The sequence below is a fragment of the Gopherus evgoodei genome, chromosome 1 (genome assembly GCF_007399415.2).
Source record: "Gopherus evgoodei ecotype Sinaloan lineage chromosome 1, rGopEvg1_v1.p, whole genome shotgun sequence".
In the NCBI taxonomy this organism is placed as follows: domain Eukaryota; kingdom Metazoa; phylum Chordata; order Testudines; family Testudinidae; genus Gopherus; species Gopherus evgoodei.
Genome location: NC_044322.1, coordinates 149867903 through 149885680, shown reverse-complemented (window position 1 = coordinate 149885680; position 17778 = coordinate 149867903). Strand labels below are relative to the sequence as shown.

Sequence of the window (17778 nt, the reverse complement as noted above, 5' to 3'; positions counted from 1 at the left end):
TCTTAACATAATCAGTATGTTCATGTAGTTGAGTGGTCCAATATCTGGATGAAGGTCAGTAATAAAAACAAATAATTTTTGCAAAATCCAAGGGCTTTTTGGTAAAAATCAGTAAAAACTGAAAACAGAAGGCCTTACTGATAGGGTGCATGTGCAGACATCTGCCATGCTTTCCTGCAGTCCCCCAGGATTCTCATACTGTGGCTCCTTTTGTCATTCGGGGGCTGCTTTGATACCTCCTCTTCAGGCATCCAGGTGACTGCTGATGTCCCTTGCTTTGAAGATTCCCTTACTGATGTCCCTTGCTTTGAAGATTTTGAGAGGTTAGCAGAGAATAAGATGAACTAGTCAATATCTCAAAATAACTTCCTGGAAAAAATAGTACTTAGCAATTTGTGTCTTGAAAATCCTTTACAAATATTAAACCTTTTGGTAAAACTGAAAAGGAGGTAAATGCTATACTAATTATGTAGATGAGAAATCTGAGGCACAATGAGGCTTATTGATTTGATAAAAGGACACGTGGAAGACAAGTAGCCAATTCAGTATTAAAACTTGAGTTCTGATTGCCAGTCCTGTGCTCTGACCACTGAGCTATCTGCTTTTTGAGAATCTAACATTTTCTAGCATTACTCCAAGAAAGGCAAGTGCAAGCAAATAACTGTTTTTATTTAACTGTAGTTTAATTGTTGACATTTTCAAGTTGTTGTAACCGCAATGAAAATGTAAAGGAAGGGACTCTTTTTTTTTTTTTTTTAAACAAGTATGACATGTTAGTTTTTTAAATGGTCTATAAGGTGTTCAGAACAGCATCATGTATTCACAATAAAATGTATGGTGCATGAATGAAGTAACAATTTTGACTCTTTACTTGCATGATGGTGGTATTCTTACAGATATTTTAAATATATCTAACCACACAATTAACAAAAGAAGTACATTTTGGTTGCCAATATAATTTATCTGACTTTTATTGCTGCTTAACCATAATATTAGCTTTAACTTTTATTCTGATTACAGTGGGATAACAATACTTTGTTTTTTTCCCAAATAGTCATGAGCAATGATTGCTAAAACTTAAATGCCAAGAGATTGTATTTTGAATGTATATCAGCCCACTGCTGCTTCCCTCTCTCCTTCTCTTGAAACTTCAATTAGGCATAGAGAAAGAGAATGGAGATTGACTTGAGATTCAATTTGCAAGTGCTGAAATGCAAATTCAGCAACTCTTATATCAACTCATACTGAATTTTTCACATTTAAGTAGCCGATAAACTTGCTCAAGCTGAGAAGAGTAACTTTATTTTGTGAGAAACATGAAGCTCATTTAACTGGTTGAACCAGAAAAAATGTATTTTTACCTTTTTATATTTTAGGTGACACTTCGTGTGAATCAAGATTTCCATTTACTTTAGGTTAAGGCATGTAATTATGTACTTGGTTATTAAAACATTTTGTATGTTTCCATTATAGAGTTGTTAATCTTTACTAAATATATTTTAATAATTAATTCAAAATATCACAATCATCTTACAAAATGTAAATATTCTGTTATTGAGTGCTGCTGAAAGTCTTGCTAGAAGACAAGGTCTTTGTCTGAGCCCATACTACTACTACTACTACTACTACTACTACTACGTTTATCAAATTTCAGCTAGAGGTATCTTAAATATTAACCAGAAACCATAATTAACTTGTTCTCATCATTCCTACTACTGATGAAAGGGCGGTGATTTTGTCATAATTTTAGGAATTTGTTAAAATCAGAAGTCAAAGACTCTCTTACCCTCATGTTTAATTGACAGGCCTTGGAAAGGCTCCACTATAAGGCTGAAATCTTGGGCTTGTTCAAGTCACTAGAAGTTTTCCCACTGACTTGAATGGGGCCAGGACTTTGTCCCTGGTCTTTCAATAGCAGTGAAAAGAAGCAGTGGGCAAGATGGAGCCAAACTACCACCAAGGTCCCTGAAGAGGGTCATGCCAAAAGGATAGAATGAAAATTTTTGCTTTTACTTTTTGAGTCTTTGGCTAGCTGTTCTTCAAATTCTTTTTTGGCCTCCTAATTATATTTTTACGCTTAATTTGCCAGAGTTTATGCTCTTTTCTCTTTCCCTCACTAAGGTTTAATGTCCACATTTTACAGGATGCCTTTTTGCCTCTCATTGCTTCTTTTACTGTGTTGTTTAGCCATGGTGGCCCGCTTTTGGTTCTCTGTTTTTAATCTGGGGTATACATTTAAGTTGAGCCTCTGTTATGATGTCTTTAAAAAGTTTCCATGAAGCTTGCAGGGATTTTACTTTTGGTGCTGTACCTTTTAATTTCTGTTTAACTAACCTCCTCATTTTTGTGTGGTTCCCCTTTCTGAAATTAAATGCTACAGTGTTGGGTCACTGTGGTGTTTTTCCCACCAGAGGGATGTTAAATTTGATTATATTATGGTCACGATTACCAAGCGCCTCAGCCATATTCACCTCTTGGACCTGATTCTGTGCTCCACTTACAACTAAATCAAGAATTGCCTCTCCTCTGGTGTGTTCCAGAACTAGTTTTTCCAAGAAGCAGTCATTTAAGGTGTCAAGAAGCTTTATCTCTGCATCCTGTCCTGATGTGACATGTACCCAGTCAACATGGGGATAGTTGAAATCCCTCATTATTATTATTATTTTTTAATAGCGTCTCTAATCTCCCAGAGCATTTCACAGTCACTATCACCATCCTGGTCAGGTGGTTGGTAATATATCCTTATTGCTATATTCTTATTATTCGAGCATGAAATTCCCATCCATAGAGATTGTATGGTACTGGTGCAGTTTGGTTCAGTTAAGATTTTTACTTCATTTGATTCTATGATTACTTTCACATATAATGCCACTCCTCCATCAGCATAATCTGTTCTGTCCTTCCAATATATTTTGTACCCTGGTATTACTGTGTCCCATTGATTATCCTCATTCCACCAAATTTTTGTGAAGCCTATTATATCAATATCCTCACTGAGCATGAGGCACTGTAGTTCACCTATCTGATTATTTAAACTTCTAGCATTTGTATAGAAGCACTTAAAAAAACTTCTCACTTTTGAGCTGTCTCCCATTATGTGATGTAATTGAATGAGATTTTTTTTTTTCATTTGACTGTTTCTCATCAGATCCTACCTGTATTTTATCATCTTCCATATTCTTCTCCTTACTAGGACATAGAGGATCTCCATTAATAGATCTTCCCCCAAGGGATGTCTCTGTCCGAACCATGTGCTCCTCCGTACCTGTTGGCTTTTCCCTTGCCCTTTAAAAACTGCTCTATGACCTTTTTAATTTTAAGTGCCAGCAATCTGGTTGCATTTTGGTTAAGGTGAAGCTCATCTTTCCTGTATAGGCTCCTCTTTCCCCAAAAGTTTCCCCAGTAACCTAATAAATCTAAACGCCACCCTACACATTGTCTCATCCACACATTGAGACCCTGCAGTTCTTCCTGTCTAACTAGCCCTGTGCATGGAACTGGGAGCATTTCAGAGAATGCTACTATGGAGGTCCTGAACTTCAGTCTCTTACCTAGCAGCCCAAATTTGGCCTCCAGGACCACTCTCCTATCTTTCCCAATGTCACTGGTACCTACGTATACCACAACCACCGGCTCCTCCCCAGCTTTACACATAAGTCTATCTAGATGTTTTGAGAGATCTGCAACCTTCGCAACAGACAGGCAAGTCACCATGCATTTCTCCCAGTCATCGCAAACCCAGCTATCTATGTTTCCAATGATTTAATCGCCCATTACTAATATCCATCTCTTCCTAATAACTGGAGTTTCCTTTCCTGAAGAGTTATCCTCCGTGCAAGAGGATACCACAACATTATCTGGAAGGAGGGTCCCAATCATATGATTGTTTCCCTCTGGTCCAGTTGGATGTTCTCCTTCTCTGAGGCTTTCATCCTCCTCAACAGCACAGAAGCTATCAGACTGGGGGCAGGACCATTCTACTGTGTCCCGTAAACTCTCATCTGTGTATCTCTCTGTCTCCCTTAGCTCCAGCAGCTCAGCCACCCTGGTCTCCAAAGCCCATACATGGTCTCTGAGGGCCAGGAGCTCCTTGCACTGAATGCACACATGCCCCCTGCGCATAGGGCAGGTAATCATACATGCTGCATTGGGTGCAATAATCTGGGTAGCCCCCACTCTGTTGCAGGACTTTTGTTTTTATCTAGGGGTGTTTTTTGGCTTAAGTTTAAAAAGTGTAAAGAATGCTAAGTGTATGTAGCCCCCCCCGCCCCCCCGCTGTAAACTCTCTTGCAAAACTCCCTTGTTATCTGCTCCTGTTTGCTAGGACATGGGAACTGAGCTACCCTTTCATACTTTATGGTATTTCCTTCATGGCAGTATCTAGGCATGTTGGCAGGGTAGCGTGGCAGATAGCACTGCTTCTGTAAGTATTGTACCAATTCTGTGGTTTAGCACAGGACTTCAGGTTTTCAAATACGTCAGTGGAGCACCTTTCATAAGCATGGAATTTCTTTAAAATATTTAAGAGAAAAAGAAGCAAAAAATGGATAAGACACTGCCCTGTGGCTTACATGCTCAGTAATCTTGTGACTGCTTAGAAGTTCTGTAATGTTTTCTTTTCATGTAGGTATTAAAAATGTCAAGCACATAAAGACATCAAAATCACAGCATTTGACACTAAAAACATAAAAAAAACTTTTGATCTTTCTAGTTAAATAACATACTAAAATATCATCACTTGGTTTCCATTTCCACCTGTAGACGCTTTGACAGAGCTGTGAAGAAGTGGCAGTGTTTCCACCATGACATGAAGAATTTTAGTCAGTGGCTAACTGACGCAGAACAGAATTTGGCTAGAGCACAGACAGGTACCAGGGACCCGGATCAAGCCAAAATTAAGCAGTACCTCAAGGTAGGTTCCATCAACCCATTCCTTTCTTGTTCAATTGAATATAGTGTGGATTGCTGAGTGGTATTTTTATATGATGTTTTTCAAATGTTTCCTTGTTCAACCATTTTCTCTAACAAATATTATTTTTCTGAAATATTAACAGAAAATGCATTTAAAAATAAAATTAACATTAGAATGAGGTGCAACCAGGTAATACTTCTGTAGTTAAAGGTTTGGTCTGTCTTTACTTAGTTCAGGCACACAATGCCCATTCATTTCCATGTGGTTTGTATATTCAGTGTAAGAAGAGAATAATGCTCTGGGAGATAAACTTTGCTTGTGGGAGATGCTTTATTACCATGCTTTGTAGGAGAAACTTGATTCATGAGCAAGTCATAAAAGAGAGGTTCCATTAACCTTGTGTGGGTCCTTAACCTGTGTTGCCTGTGCCATTCTTTTTAGTTTTGTAATCAAAAGAACATCCAAGATGTTTTTTGTAAACTGCATCATGACAAAATTGCCATTCAGTTTTCATGTGCCAGTTCCAGTTTGTACACTCTTCTGTTCTTCTTAGTGTATGCATAATATGCCTCATGTGACGCATGACCAGGATTCATCACTAAATTTGGTCTGCTGGTTGGATCATTAGCTTCCCTGGGCCAGGCCCAGTGCTGACGCCGATCCATGCCCTAGGTTCATAAGCAAAAAAAAAATTCTTAGTTTATTGATAGCTGACTATATTCTCATTTTGTATGGCTCAAAATGATAGTATGTATATAGATAGTACTAATTTCATACCAGTGATTTTCAAGTTGATTAGTTCATTTGGATAAAATGGTTTGTCTAACAATGACACTTTAGATACATGTAATAAATTAATTCCCAATCACAAGAAAAATCTTCTGCTCTCAGTCTTACATTAACAAGCACCTACACTGCAATGGAGATAAGAACTGTCAGGTACAGAAAGTGTAGGCTGTCTAATGTCATGCATTTTTATTTTTTGTTTGTTATTTGTTTTAATTCAAGAAGGCGCTGATCTAAAATGAGCCAGGAAGGAGGGAAGAAATTCCCATTATAGGAGACACTCAAAAACAATGATGCATATGGAAAATCTTACTCTTTTTTCAAATTCTCTAGATGCTCTGGTGTGTTGTCCTTGTGAACTAGAATACTTGAGCTTCCATTAATCTACAGTTTTAACATATTTGATTATTTCCTTTTAAGTATGTAAAATAGTGAGTTAATTATTTAAGATTTATTAAGTCATCTCAAGGTTGAAGAATTGGATTCACCTACGAGATAGAGCAGGGAGAAATAGCTTTCCCATTTAGTAATCTATCTTTTCCTAACGAGAAGGAACCACATAATAGATTTCAATGTCTGTAATTAAGCACTACACATCTTTTAGGAGTGATCATTGACATTGACTAGTCCCAGAACCACAATGCTGTGTAGTGCCAAATACAAATGGAAATAAAAATAGCTCACAAAGATAATTAGATGCACATAATGTATTAATATTGCACAAAATCAGTATTTTTTAAAAAATACACACAGGATTTTTCAAATGAAAAGATGCATAATATATAGCACATTTTTTTTAAAAGTTTTATTTTAATAAGTAAAAATCTGTCTACTACCTCCTCCTTTATAGCAGCCTTTCCCTGTAACCAAACTCAAACCAGAATTCACCTTAAACTAAGAACAAGGTTATGTGGTGAATGAGTGAATAGAAGAAGGATTGTGTATAATGAATGAGGCAATGTTAAGAAGATAAACTGGAGTGTAACTCTCAAGACCTTTATATCATTCAGTAAAGACGTCCTCTTCATTGTGCACCATACAACTTGCACACTGAATGAGGCAGAGGTCCTGCAGAAAATATAGTATATGATCATGTAATCAAAGATGCATCATAACGCATATCCAAAAGGGAGAAGACTTTAGGCTATGTAGGCAGTTGTTACTTCCAGATGGTTCAATGCTCCCCCTTTGTGAGCTCAAACATATTTTAGTTATTTATTTATGTACCGCATATGTAGAGGACATATCCGTGTAGAAAAGAGCAAAACTATGTAATTTGTTTGTGCCTGTTTGCCTGCCTTGCCTACTTGCTGGCCACTGATTGTCCCAGGACATATTCCAACCCCTTGAACAGCATCAAACAAGGTAATTTAAAATAAAATCAGTCTGTGGAAGAAATGGTTCTTCCTCTTCTTTCTTCCAAAAGAAAATTATCCCTGACTCATGCTCAGAGACAGACAAGATACATTTCCGCTCTAGTGGCATAAAAATCTTATGGCATTAAGTTTGGACAATGCTTATTCCTGCAAGGCTAGAAACATGAGCTTTATGCCATTAGGGAGGGGAGTTTACCAGTGGGACACCTTCCCAAGTCATGAAAGAGCCTGAGATAATTGCCATTAAAGTCATGACATGCCTACAAAAGTAAGTTTTGGTAATGTTTCAGAAGTGTGTTCTATTTATTGACTTGAGTATTTCTCGCCTTCTGAGCCCTGCACATTTGGACTCTAAGGACCAGATCCTTGTCTGTTATAAATACACATACAGCAATTCCCCTGGACTCAATATTTGTTCACCTAATATCTGGCCCTTAATAGTGACAAAATCACCTGGATTTAAAGATAGTGGTATAAGAAATCACTTTTTTTAAACTTTCTAAAACATTCTTTAAAATGGTTTCTTTAACATGTTTTGTGTACAAAACACATATTGGGAGAAGTGATGTAAAGGTTTTAGGAGCATGAGTTTGAGGTGATCTGCCAAACCATCGTGTGCTCCACATATAAACAAGTACACACTTGTTAAATGGGTCTTCCAACAGAGATAAGAATCAGCTCATACAGCTCCTCTCTGCAAGTAATACTCCTGTGTTTATGATTGATTTGGGTCTAACCTCCTTCACATCTGTCTTCCATTTTTGTTCATGAACATCCAGAACCTATGCATTTCTGTCTGCCCTATGGTTTTTAAAGCTACTGTCATTCAACACTAAGTGAGAGGAAGATATAGCTAGAGCCTTTAGAGGGCATTAACACAATTATTTAAAAAGTTAGCTTGAGTGACAAAAGGCAATCTGGCAATTAGGATTTATATGCAGAAGAAAAATTAGTCTGAAGAAATAGTTCTATCACTTTGTTGGCCATGTGCCAAAGCTTCACCAACAGCATATGTGGATGGTTCAAGGCAAGGGGAAATACTATTTTTATAAGATTGTTGTTTGGAAGGGTTAGCAGGCACTTGTGAAGCTGACAGAAGTAGGGTGACCAGACAGCAAATGTGAAAAATTGGGACATGGGGTGGGAGGTAATAGGAGCCTATATAAGAAAGACCCCAAAATCAGAACTCAGAGGGGTAGCTGGTTAGTCTGGATCTGTAAAAGCAGCGAAGAGTCCCGTGGCATCTTATAGACTAACAGATATATTGGACATAATCGGGATATCTGATCACCCTAGACAGAAGAGATGATAATTTCTATTAGGTTAAGCAGTTAAAAGATCTGAACATTCTGTCTCTTACTAGGTTAGCATTTTGGTTTTTTTGATGTCATTCTTTATGAAATCACATTGCTTAGTGATGCATTTTCAAAATTAACAGGATTTTCTTGAAAAGGCTTTCATGAGCAGATGTATGACCTGGTGTTTGGAGGAAGATATTATCTTTGATGCAAGATGTATAAAATGTGAAGAAGTGTGTTACTAAAAATTTGAACTACTTTAACATTTCTGTATTTAATATATTAATAAATATGAGTCAAATGTTAATATATAGTAACATAAGTCAACTGCATGGTTATGGGAGGTGATGCAGTACTACTGACTCATGTCAATACGTAATTGCATTATTACTGGTGAATTTACTGTTGTCTGTTTTTGCTACATACTCTAGTGTTATTATACAGCAATTATGCGCAGAAGATATGACACTAGTTATGCAAGACTTATTAATATGATTATTTATTTTATGTCATGAAATAGTCTTATTCCAAGGACTGCTCAGATGTCAAATTTAACTTCTGTTGTATGACTTCTAAATCTGAGCATAATTTTATCTTTTCAGTTGTTAATTACAGAACTAGGAGTTCTGAAAGATCATTTGTACACTGTCTAAAATTTGACAAGGACTTTGAGGCAGGCTGGGGAAACAAAAGCTATGTGCCAGTCATAAAGGGGAGAATAAATCTACAAATGACATTTGAAGGAAGGGAAAATCAGATGATAGAGGAATATATGGTGAGGGAAAGAATTTGGAGTCATAATGCATCAATTTTAGTGTGTTTAACTCATGTCGGTATACAGTCATAGAAGAAGGCTTTTCTGACATTTACAGGAAAAAAACTAGAGTCTAAAATTAGGTTCTTAAATCCATGTTTAGGAAGCTAAATAAGTGATTATTCCTTTTTCGTAAGTGTTGAGCATCCAAAAACTGCCACTGACTTCAGATTGGAGCTGAAGAGCATTCAGCACTTCTGAAAATCTGGTCACTTATTGAGGTGCCCAAATGTAGATTTAAGAGCCTAGTTTTGAAAATGTAGGCTTTCATTTTTTGTATTCATACTTTTCTGGATTTAGTTGTTATAAAGTTTTACATTTTATTTTGAACCTGAAGTTTTGAAACTGAATTTTTTGTGTACTTGGTATGCATTAGTTCTGATTTGTTAATAATGGAAACCTCTGTCCAACTGAAATAAGGGATAGTTTTAAATTGTTGGAAGCCAAATAATTTTATTTTAAAAATTTCAAACAATATTTAGTTTAGAGAAAACAGAAATGGTAGGCCAGTTCTTACTAGTTGTTTCTCTTACTGCCAACTCAGTGGTGTATCTCCCACTATATAATCAGAAGGATTCTTTAACATATATCTTAGGGGACACCATGATCAAGACCAAACAAAATAATCATAATTATTAACCATGGCTATCTGCTTATTAAAGAAAGGGAAAAAATAAACAAAACAATGCATATGATCGAGTACAAGTTATAAACTGGTTACTTCTGTTACAATCCCTTTTACATGCTGTCATAAACAGATAAGAGTTAATAGAACAAAAGTGCTTCTTATCTCTTTTGCCTGGAAAGGGTTAACAAGAACAGTGAGTCTGGCTGTCACCTGACCAGAGGACCAATCAGAGGACAGGATACTTTCAAATCTTGAGGGAGGGAAGTTTGTGTGTGTGCTGTTAGAATTTGGTTGTTCTCTCTAGGGGCTCAGAGGGACCAGACGTGCAACCAGGTTTCTCTCCAATCTCTCCGATACAGGCTCTTATAAGTTCAGAACAGTGAGTACTAGGTAGATAAAGCGAGTTAGGCTTGTGGTTGTTTTCTTTATTTGCAAATGTGTATTTGGTTGGAAGGAGTTCAAATTTATATTTTGCTGAAAGGATTTTACTTTGTACTGGAATACTTAGGCTGGGAGGGTATTCCCGGTATCTATAACTGAAAGACCCTGTAACATATTCCATCTTAAATTTACAAAGATAATTTTTACTGTTTTTCTTTCTTTAATTAAAAGCTTTTCTTGTTTAAGAACCTGATTGCTTTTTTATTCTAGTGAGATCCCAGGGGACTGGGTCTGGATTCACCAGGGAATTGGTGGGGAGAAAGGAGGGAAGGGGGAGAGAGAGGCTAATTTCTCTCTGTGTTAGGATTACTGTCTCTCTCAGGGAGAATCTGGGAGGGGAAAAGAGAAGGAGGGGGGAAGGTGCATTTTCCTCTCTGTTTTAAGATTCAAGGAGTTTGAATCACAGTGATCTTCCAGGGTAACCCAGGGAGGGGAAGGCTGGGAGAGGCAATGGTGAGGGAAAGGTTTACTTTCCTTGTGTTAAGATCCAGAGGGTCTGGGTCTTAGGGGTCCCCGGGCAAGGTTTTGGGGGGACCAGAGTGTACCAGGCACTGGAATTCCTGGTTGGTGGCAGCGCTACAGGTTCTAAGATGGTAATTGAACTTAGAGGAATTCATGCTGGTACCCCATCTTTTGGACGCTAAGGTTCAGGGTGGGGGATTATACCATAACACATGCCTTTTTTTGGAGAGCTTTTAACAGATATTATGCACTTGAGAGTACACGAGACTTTGGTGTGTCAATTTTCTCTTGGTAAGTTAAGACCAACCTATTTTTTCCCAGTGTTAGTATCTCATTAGATACTTACAATTATTTATATGTAGCAAAATATTTGGTTCAAGGGTGAGTGAAGCCTGTCTAGTTATTCATAAAGAGCTAAACAATTTTAACTAACTCCTATGAAATTAGTTACGTAGAAAAAGTCATTTAAGGAGCTGTCTTAAGACAGGCCAATTACAAATATTAAGAATTCTAAATCCAGTTGAACACTCTATTTCTCTGTTTACCAGTGTTTAGCCCCTGTTTCTTCTCCAGGAATATATGATCGAACCATTTGGTAATCAAGAGAGAAACAGTAAGTAATTTAAGTTACAACGGCATTTCAATATTCCAGTAAAACCATTACAAGAGTTTTAAACCCAATAACTTGGCAAGCTTAACTTCCTCTCACCAATTCATGTTGAAGTCTTGGAGAGGTTTTTCTTGGGGTGGTTTCTTCTTTTTTTTGTTCTGTCTTATCTATCTGCAGCAGCTTCTTTCTGGAGTGCTGTGTTTGAGCAGGATAGCAGAAAGTGTGTGTGAGGGTTCTCAGTTCAGTGTTTTCATACCTTTCTCCATCCTATTTTCATGAAATTATAAGAAAACATTGCTCTTAGTGCTTGTTTACATTCAAGTTGCTTGCTGTGACCCTTTCATTGGCTTCATGCATTGGCGAAGTTGACACTTTCAACTCCCGAATATGCCGTCTGTTTAAAGAAAATGTACATTTCTTTAATTGCCTTTGTTCTTCTTGTGGCAGGAAAGCATCAGATAACTTTTAAAGCTAGTTTAAATTCTTTTTATTTAGTCCATTCTTGGAAATAGTCTTTCAGTTTATTTTGACAGGAAGTGAAATTCTGTTTTCAAAAAAATCTGAACATGAATTTTTAGTTCTCAAAATAGTCTTTTAAAATTAAATAAGTTTTAGAAAGCCTTCATCTTCAGTCAATTCTACATGACAGTTTTTGGAACAATGACTTTCTTGTCTTCTTGAGATGGGTAAGGATTTTCTTGTACATTGCCAGTAATAAATTCCCCACTAAGTAGTCTATACTTTATATGGCTTCCTACTCTAGTTTAACAAGGTCATTAGAGTTCATGATGGTACTTAAAGTATTTTACCACTTACATAGCAATTTCCTTAGGAGTAATATTAGAAGTTTTGCATTTTGCTAACATATTTGAAAACATGTGTTTCAAAAGGTGTTTGCCATTACAACATTTAAGAAATAAACAAAAGTTTAAAACTTCTGCAACTATGAATATTTTTCTCTAGAACTTTTATAAGAGCACAAGCATGTTTTCTTGCCGAGGATGGGGTGGTAGAACCCACTTTTCACAGATTTGTTGCCCTGATAATTCACCATACATTCCATTCACAATCAGGTTTCTTCCTACATCGTCCGTCTGTTTGATGTTTCCTTGTCCTTGGGAGATAGAAGCAGAAACCTTCTGGAGTTTCTTTGATTAGCTTTAATGTTTTCTAACATAACTAGCTAAACATATATATTGTTATACAGTATTTCCAAATATCCTGGCCATAACACTCTTGTAACTAAATCTTAATATTCAGTAAAGTGCAAACATGTTTGTAACAAATTCTTTTCTAGCTTATAATAATTTATTAATCTCATTTTTATATCAGTGTTGAGGTTTGCCACCCAAGCCTCCAACTGAATAGCGAGGTGATATTAGTTAATTTTAGTTATATTTTTTTCTACTCTCTAATTTGTTTGTGGTAAATGTTTGCATTATGTGTGTTTTAATTAAATATCCAGAATTGGTTTGGGAGGGGGGGGGGGTAGAGAGGGAAAGCCTAAAAGTAAATCTCTAAGGCATATTGTTATAATGCACATATATATAACTTCATATATTAAGTTAATTGGGAAATGTCATACAGATCACAAAATCCTCCCAGAATTGTTTTTTGGCAACTATTCAGTGTCTAGCAGGAGAAAAGAAAACTAATGCTACACACAGTAGTGGAACATAATGTCTTAATAACTGTATTTGATTACATTTGCACCTAAAGGAAAAGGCACAGAAGGATCAGAGAGCTGACTACAGAAAGCATTCCACTAAACAATATCCTTTGCTAAGTTTCTAACATTTGCTTCATTTCAGGAAAAGCTCTGAGTTTATGAAGTTATTGAGCTTGGGATGATTCATTTATTACTTGGCATATTTGTATTCTCAACATTAGTTTTATCGGGGGGAGGGGGAGTAGGAAAGGGGGAATAATCCAGGAGGAGCACAGAATTATCCTAGGATGATGGTGTAGTCAGTTTAATGTTCCACTGTAAATACATTTTTTTTTTATTTTTACGATTGAGATAATACATAAGTGCAAGAGAACTATAACCTCTAAATATAGGCTTTCTGGGTTCTTAACAATAATTGATCAATTGTTTTTTCTAACAAAAGTACACAGTTGTTTAATATGTGTGCTTTGATCTGTTACCTATTTTTACCATTGACCTTAAATAGTTTAATAAATGTAAAATGTTACATAGAATGATATTGGTAAAATATTTGTTTTGGTTTGTAGTTGAGATATAAAATTGACAGGAGGTTCATTTTTTTGCTCCAATTGCTAAAACATGACTACTTGTTATGACCATGTACTTTGCTTCTGGTTAGATCCGTGGTTCATGCTTCAAGTATCTGCCCGTCTACTATGCTCCCAGGTTACCCCCAACCTTTAACTCTCTTAAATTCATATATATTCATATCTATTTCCAAAGGCTGCTGCCTGATTAAACTAATGTGCACAAGCACTGTAATCATTAACAGCAATAATACTAATAATAGTAGCAATATCCTAATTCCTAGCTGTGTTTGGCATATGTCAGAGTCTGCATGTAGCAGACTTGCATATGGTCATTGCTATTAATAACATGCATCTCTCATAGTGTGAGAGAAATTTGGATGTGAATAATTCCTCCTCCTGAACAGCCTTGTAGCCCATGCAAAAAACAATTGAACCATTTATTTAGACTAAATGTTAAAACAATACCTACATTGGGAACAATGCAACATACAAATCAGCAGCTCCTGACACAGGAAGAGTGCCTTACACAAAGCTGTTAAATAAAGGAAAATGTAGTTAAACTGTCTACTATAACTTTAGATCAATGATATTGTTCCCATAGTATGGTCTAGATTATACTTATAAGGGCAGCTCTGAATAAGGGTGGTATGGAGCTGTTTTGATTCTTGGGGAAATTCAGGGTGTGCACCCATTTTTCGAAGTGGGTAGGGGGATTAAATTGCGTCATACATTTGAATGGTGCTGACTACTGACCCAGTGCACCAGATCAGCTTTCTGGGTCACTCGGTGTCCCTTTCCCCTGGGGGACAGTTAATTCTCTAACTTGGGCTTGGGGCAGCAGTTTGAATTTTCTTGAGCATAGAGATTGTTGTTGCCCCTGGCCCTTGCGTAGTCTGTGCAAAAGGAAAGTGTGTGTATCCGTGTGTGGATGCATGGGATGCTCTTTGGATTCTGCCTATCATTCTTACTGCCCCTCATTGTACCTGCACAAGAATAACCTGGCCCTTCAGAAGAAATCTATTTATGGAACCAAAAAATACCTTTAGAATTAAGTTTGAATTTATTAAGAGGGTATGTCTACACTGCAACAAAACATGCATAGCTGGCTTTATCTCACAGGGCTTGGTCTGTGGGGCTATATAAATGCAGTGTAGATCCTCAGGCTGGAGCCCAACCTCTGGGACCCTCCTCGTTGTGGGGTCTCAGGGCTTGGGCTCCAGCCCAAGCCTGAACGTCTACACTGAAATTTTATAGCCCCGCAGCCTGAGCTGCATGAGATTGAGCCAGCTGACACAGGCTCACACAGCATGTTATTGCAGTGTAGACATGTCCTTAGTGTTTATGATCTCTGTACATACAAACATAGCTATGCCCTTGTTTGTCCCTTTGGTAAATAACATTTTATGACACAGGCTTTCGCACTACCACCCCCACAACCATTCTGGTGCATTAAGCAGGAGAAAAATATGTCAGCAAGCAGATTTGTGCTGGCTGCACACAAGTCATCCAAAGTTCTGTCTTTAAGTCTAATTTTAATTTCATAAATCTATTTTTAATGCAGCAAACTCGTCTGAGGCCACACCAGATGCAATGTCCATAATTATATATTGGTGAGCTATTAGTCTCTAGCAATGGATCATCAGGGTGTGCAGCAGATGTTATAGTCATGGAGGTTCTCTTGATTTTTTTTTTAAGTCACTGAAAACTGTTAAGTCAATAAGTACTTCTATTCAACCTTCTGAACATGCTATGGGCACAGAATTTGCCTCTAAGCCAAGAATGTGTCTCTTGCATGGGCACTGTGGAATTGTTGTTATCAAGATTGTAGGGTGCCTATCCAAACTTCCAGTGTTTGAGGCTGACTTCTCTAGACCTCCTGCCTGCTTGGATGTAATCACATAAATTTGAACTTTACATTTTGCTTTGCAGAAGCTGAAGCAAGAAAGAAATGAAAGTAGAAAACCTGGTGCTGCAGTACTGAAAGATACGGCATGCTTGTTAAAGTCTAAGTTGGAACATACTGATGTTTTAATAACCTTTCATTTAAAACGTTTTTTTTTGTGGCCCACACCATAACTGGAACCCAAGAATCAAGAGGCAAACTCAAGTTCAGGTGATTGAGGGTCTTATTGCAGATGCCACCAACGCACAAAAAAGGATATGTTTCATCACACAGTTTTTAAAAAAAAATTCCAGTTTCTAATGTTAGTAAAAAATAGTTTAAGATCCTACAGTTAAAGTGGAGTTCACATTTTTATATTTATCTCCTGCTTCAACCCATAACAGAGGATATGTCGATAATCTCCACTTCTCTAGTCTAGAGTGTCATATTGGTTAATTATGGTGGATGAGTAATATTTTAAGAAGTGTATACTGACACAGCATAAATTTGATGGAATCTCATTTAAGACTAGATAGAACGGGCTGGGCGAAAGGGGAAGGGTCAATGGACACTTGAAGAAACAAAGAAGCAATAGAACGCTGTAAGTGATATAAAAAGATATAGAATAGACTCCAGTGAAAACCCATTTTAGCACATTTATCTGGAGATGCATACTTAGGGCTTGCTATGATAATTGCTAAATATCTAGTGTTTCATAAAAGAAATTTAGTACGAGGCTTATGTTATTAATAATGGGAGTTCAACACTAAACTCCATGGGCTCCATACTGAAAATTAACTGCTTCATTCCTCAATATTTTTCGTTAAATGTGTTTTGACTTGCAACATTTGACATCCTAGAGTTGCTAGCAATGCAATTTGTAATATTGATAGACAGTGAAGGGGTCCCTGAAGTTCAGTTGTGCATTAGGCAATATTCTCAATACAAAAAATAAGGATTGTGCTTCTCTGAAAGGAAAGGGAAGTATAAACATCCTCCCCTACTATAATAAACAACAAAATGTTCTTAAAATGACAGAGAGAAAAGTGGTTACTTAAGAATATGTTAATAGAGTTTAAGCAGGAAAGAAGAAATTTCTATTACCCATTACCAAATGACAGTCGAAAATGAATGCTCTATTAGGTGCTATATATACCATAAACATGAAATATTATGTATCTGTGTAATACTTCACTATGATGTAAGTTATGGGAAGAAGTGGTCAAAGACTGAGTACATATTTTATGTCGGATACCTGGAAACAGGTGTGTGTGTGTGTGTGTGTGTGTGTGTGTGTGTGTACATACGTGTGTGCATGTACTCAGGGACAATGGTGTTCAGTGTAACCTTCAGTTTTGATAGGGTTTTGGTTTTCTTCCTTAAATGTACATGCCACTGTGTAACAGACTTTTGGGAGCATGAGCTTTCGTGAGTGAATACCCACTTCGTCAGATGCATGTAGTGGAAATTTCCAGGGCCAGGTATATATATATATATATGCAGGCAAGCTAGAGATAATGAGATTAGTTCGATCAGGAAGGATGAGGCCCTGTTCTAGCAGTTGAGGTGTGAAAACCAAGGGAGGAGAAACTGGTTTTGTAGTTGGCAAGCCATTCACAGTCTTTGTTTAATCCTGAGCTGATGGTGTCAAATTTGCAGATGAACTGAAGCTCAGCAGTTTCTCTCTGGAGTCTGGTCCTGAAGTTTTTTTGCTGCAGGATGGCCACCTTAAGGTCTGCTATAGTGTGGCCAGGGAGGTTGAAGTGTTCTCCTACAGGTTTTTGTATATTGCCATTCCTAATATCTGATTTGTGTCCGTTTATCCTTTTCCGTAGCGACTGTCCAGTTTGGCCAATGTACATAGCAGAGGGGCATTGCTGGCATATGATGGCATATATTACATTGGTGGATGTGGAAGTGAATGAGCCGGTGATGGTATGGCTGATCTGGTTAGGTCCTGTGATGGTGTCGCTGGTGTAGATATGTGGGCAGAGTTGGCATCGAGGTTTGTTGCATGGATTGGTTCCTGAGCTAGTGTTACTATGGTGCAGTGTGCAGTTACTGGTGAGAATATGTTTCAGGTTGCCAGTGGGCGAGGACTGGCCTGCCACGCAAGGCCTGTGAAAGTGCAACAAACCTTTTCACACCTCAACTGCTAGAACAGGGCCTCATCCTCCCTGATTAAACTAACTTCATTATCTCTAGCTTGCCTGCATATATATACCTGCGCCTGGAAATTTCCACTACATGCATCTGACGAAGTGGGTATTCACCCACGAAAGCTCATGCTCCAAAACATCTGTTAGTCTATAAGGTGCCACAGGATTCTTC

At 37.4% G+C, this 17778-nt stretch overlaps 1 protein-coding gene across 10 annotated transcripts in view; it reads left to right on the top strand.

The window, feature by feature from the left end:
- Positions 1 to 17778, top strand: part of DMD (dystrophin) — a 1715077-nt gene that overhangs the window by 716768 nt on the left and 980531 nt on the right. For all 10 annotated transcript variants that reach the window (XM_030575515.1, XM_030575505.1, XM_030575489.1 and 7 more), the window contains one exon: positions 4762 to 4912. In XM_030575515.1, the coding sequence (XP_030431375.1) occupies positions 4762 to 4912 (151 nt within the window). The remainder of the gene's footprint in view (positions 1 to 4761; positions 4913 to 17778) is intronic.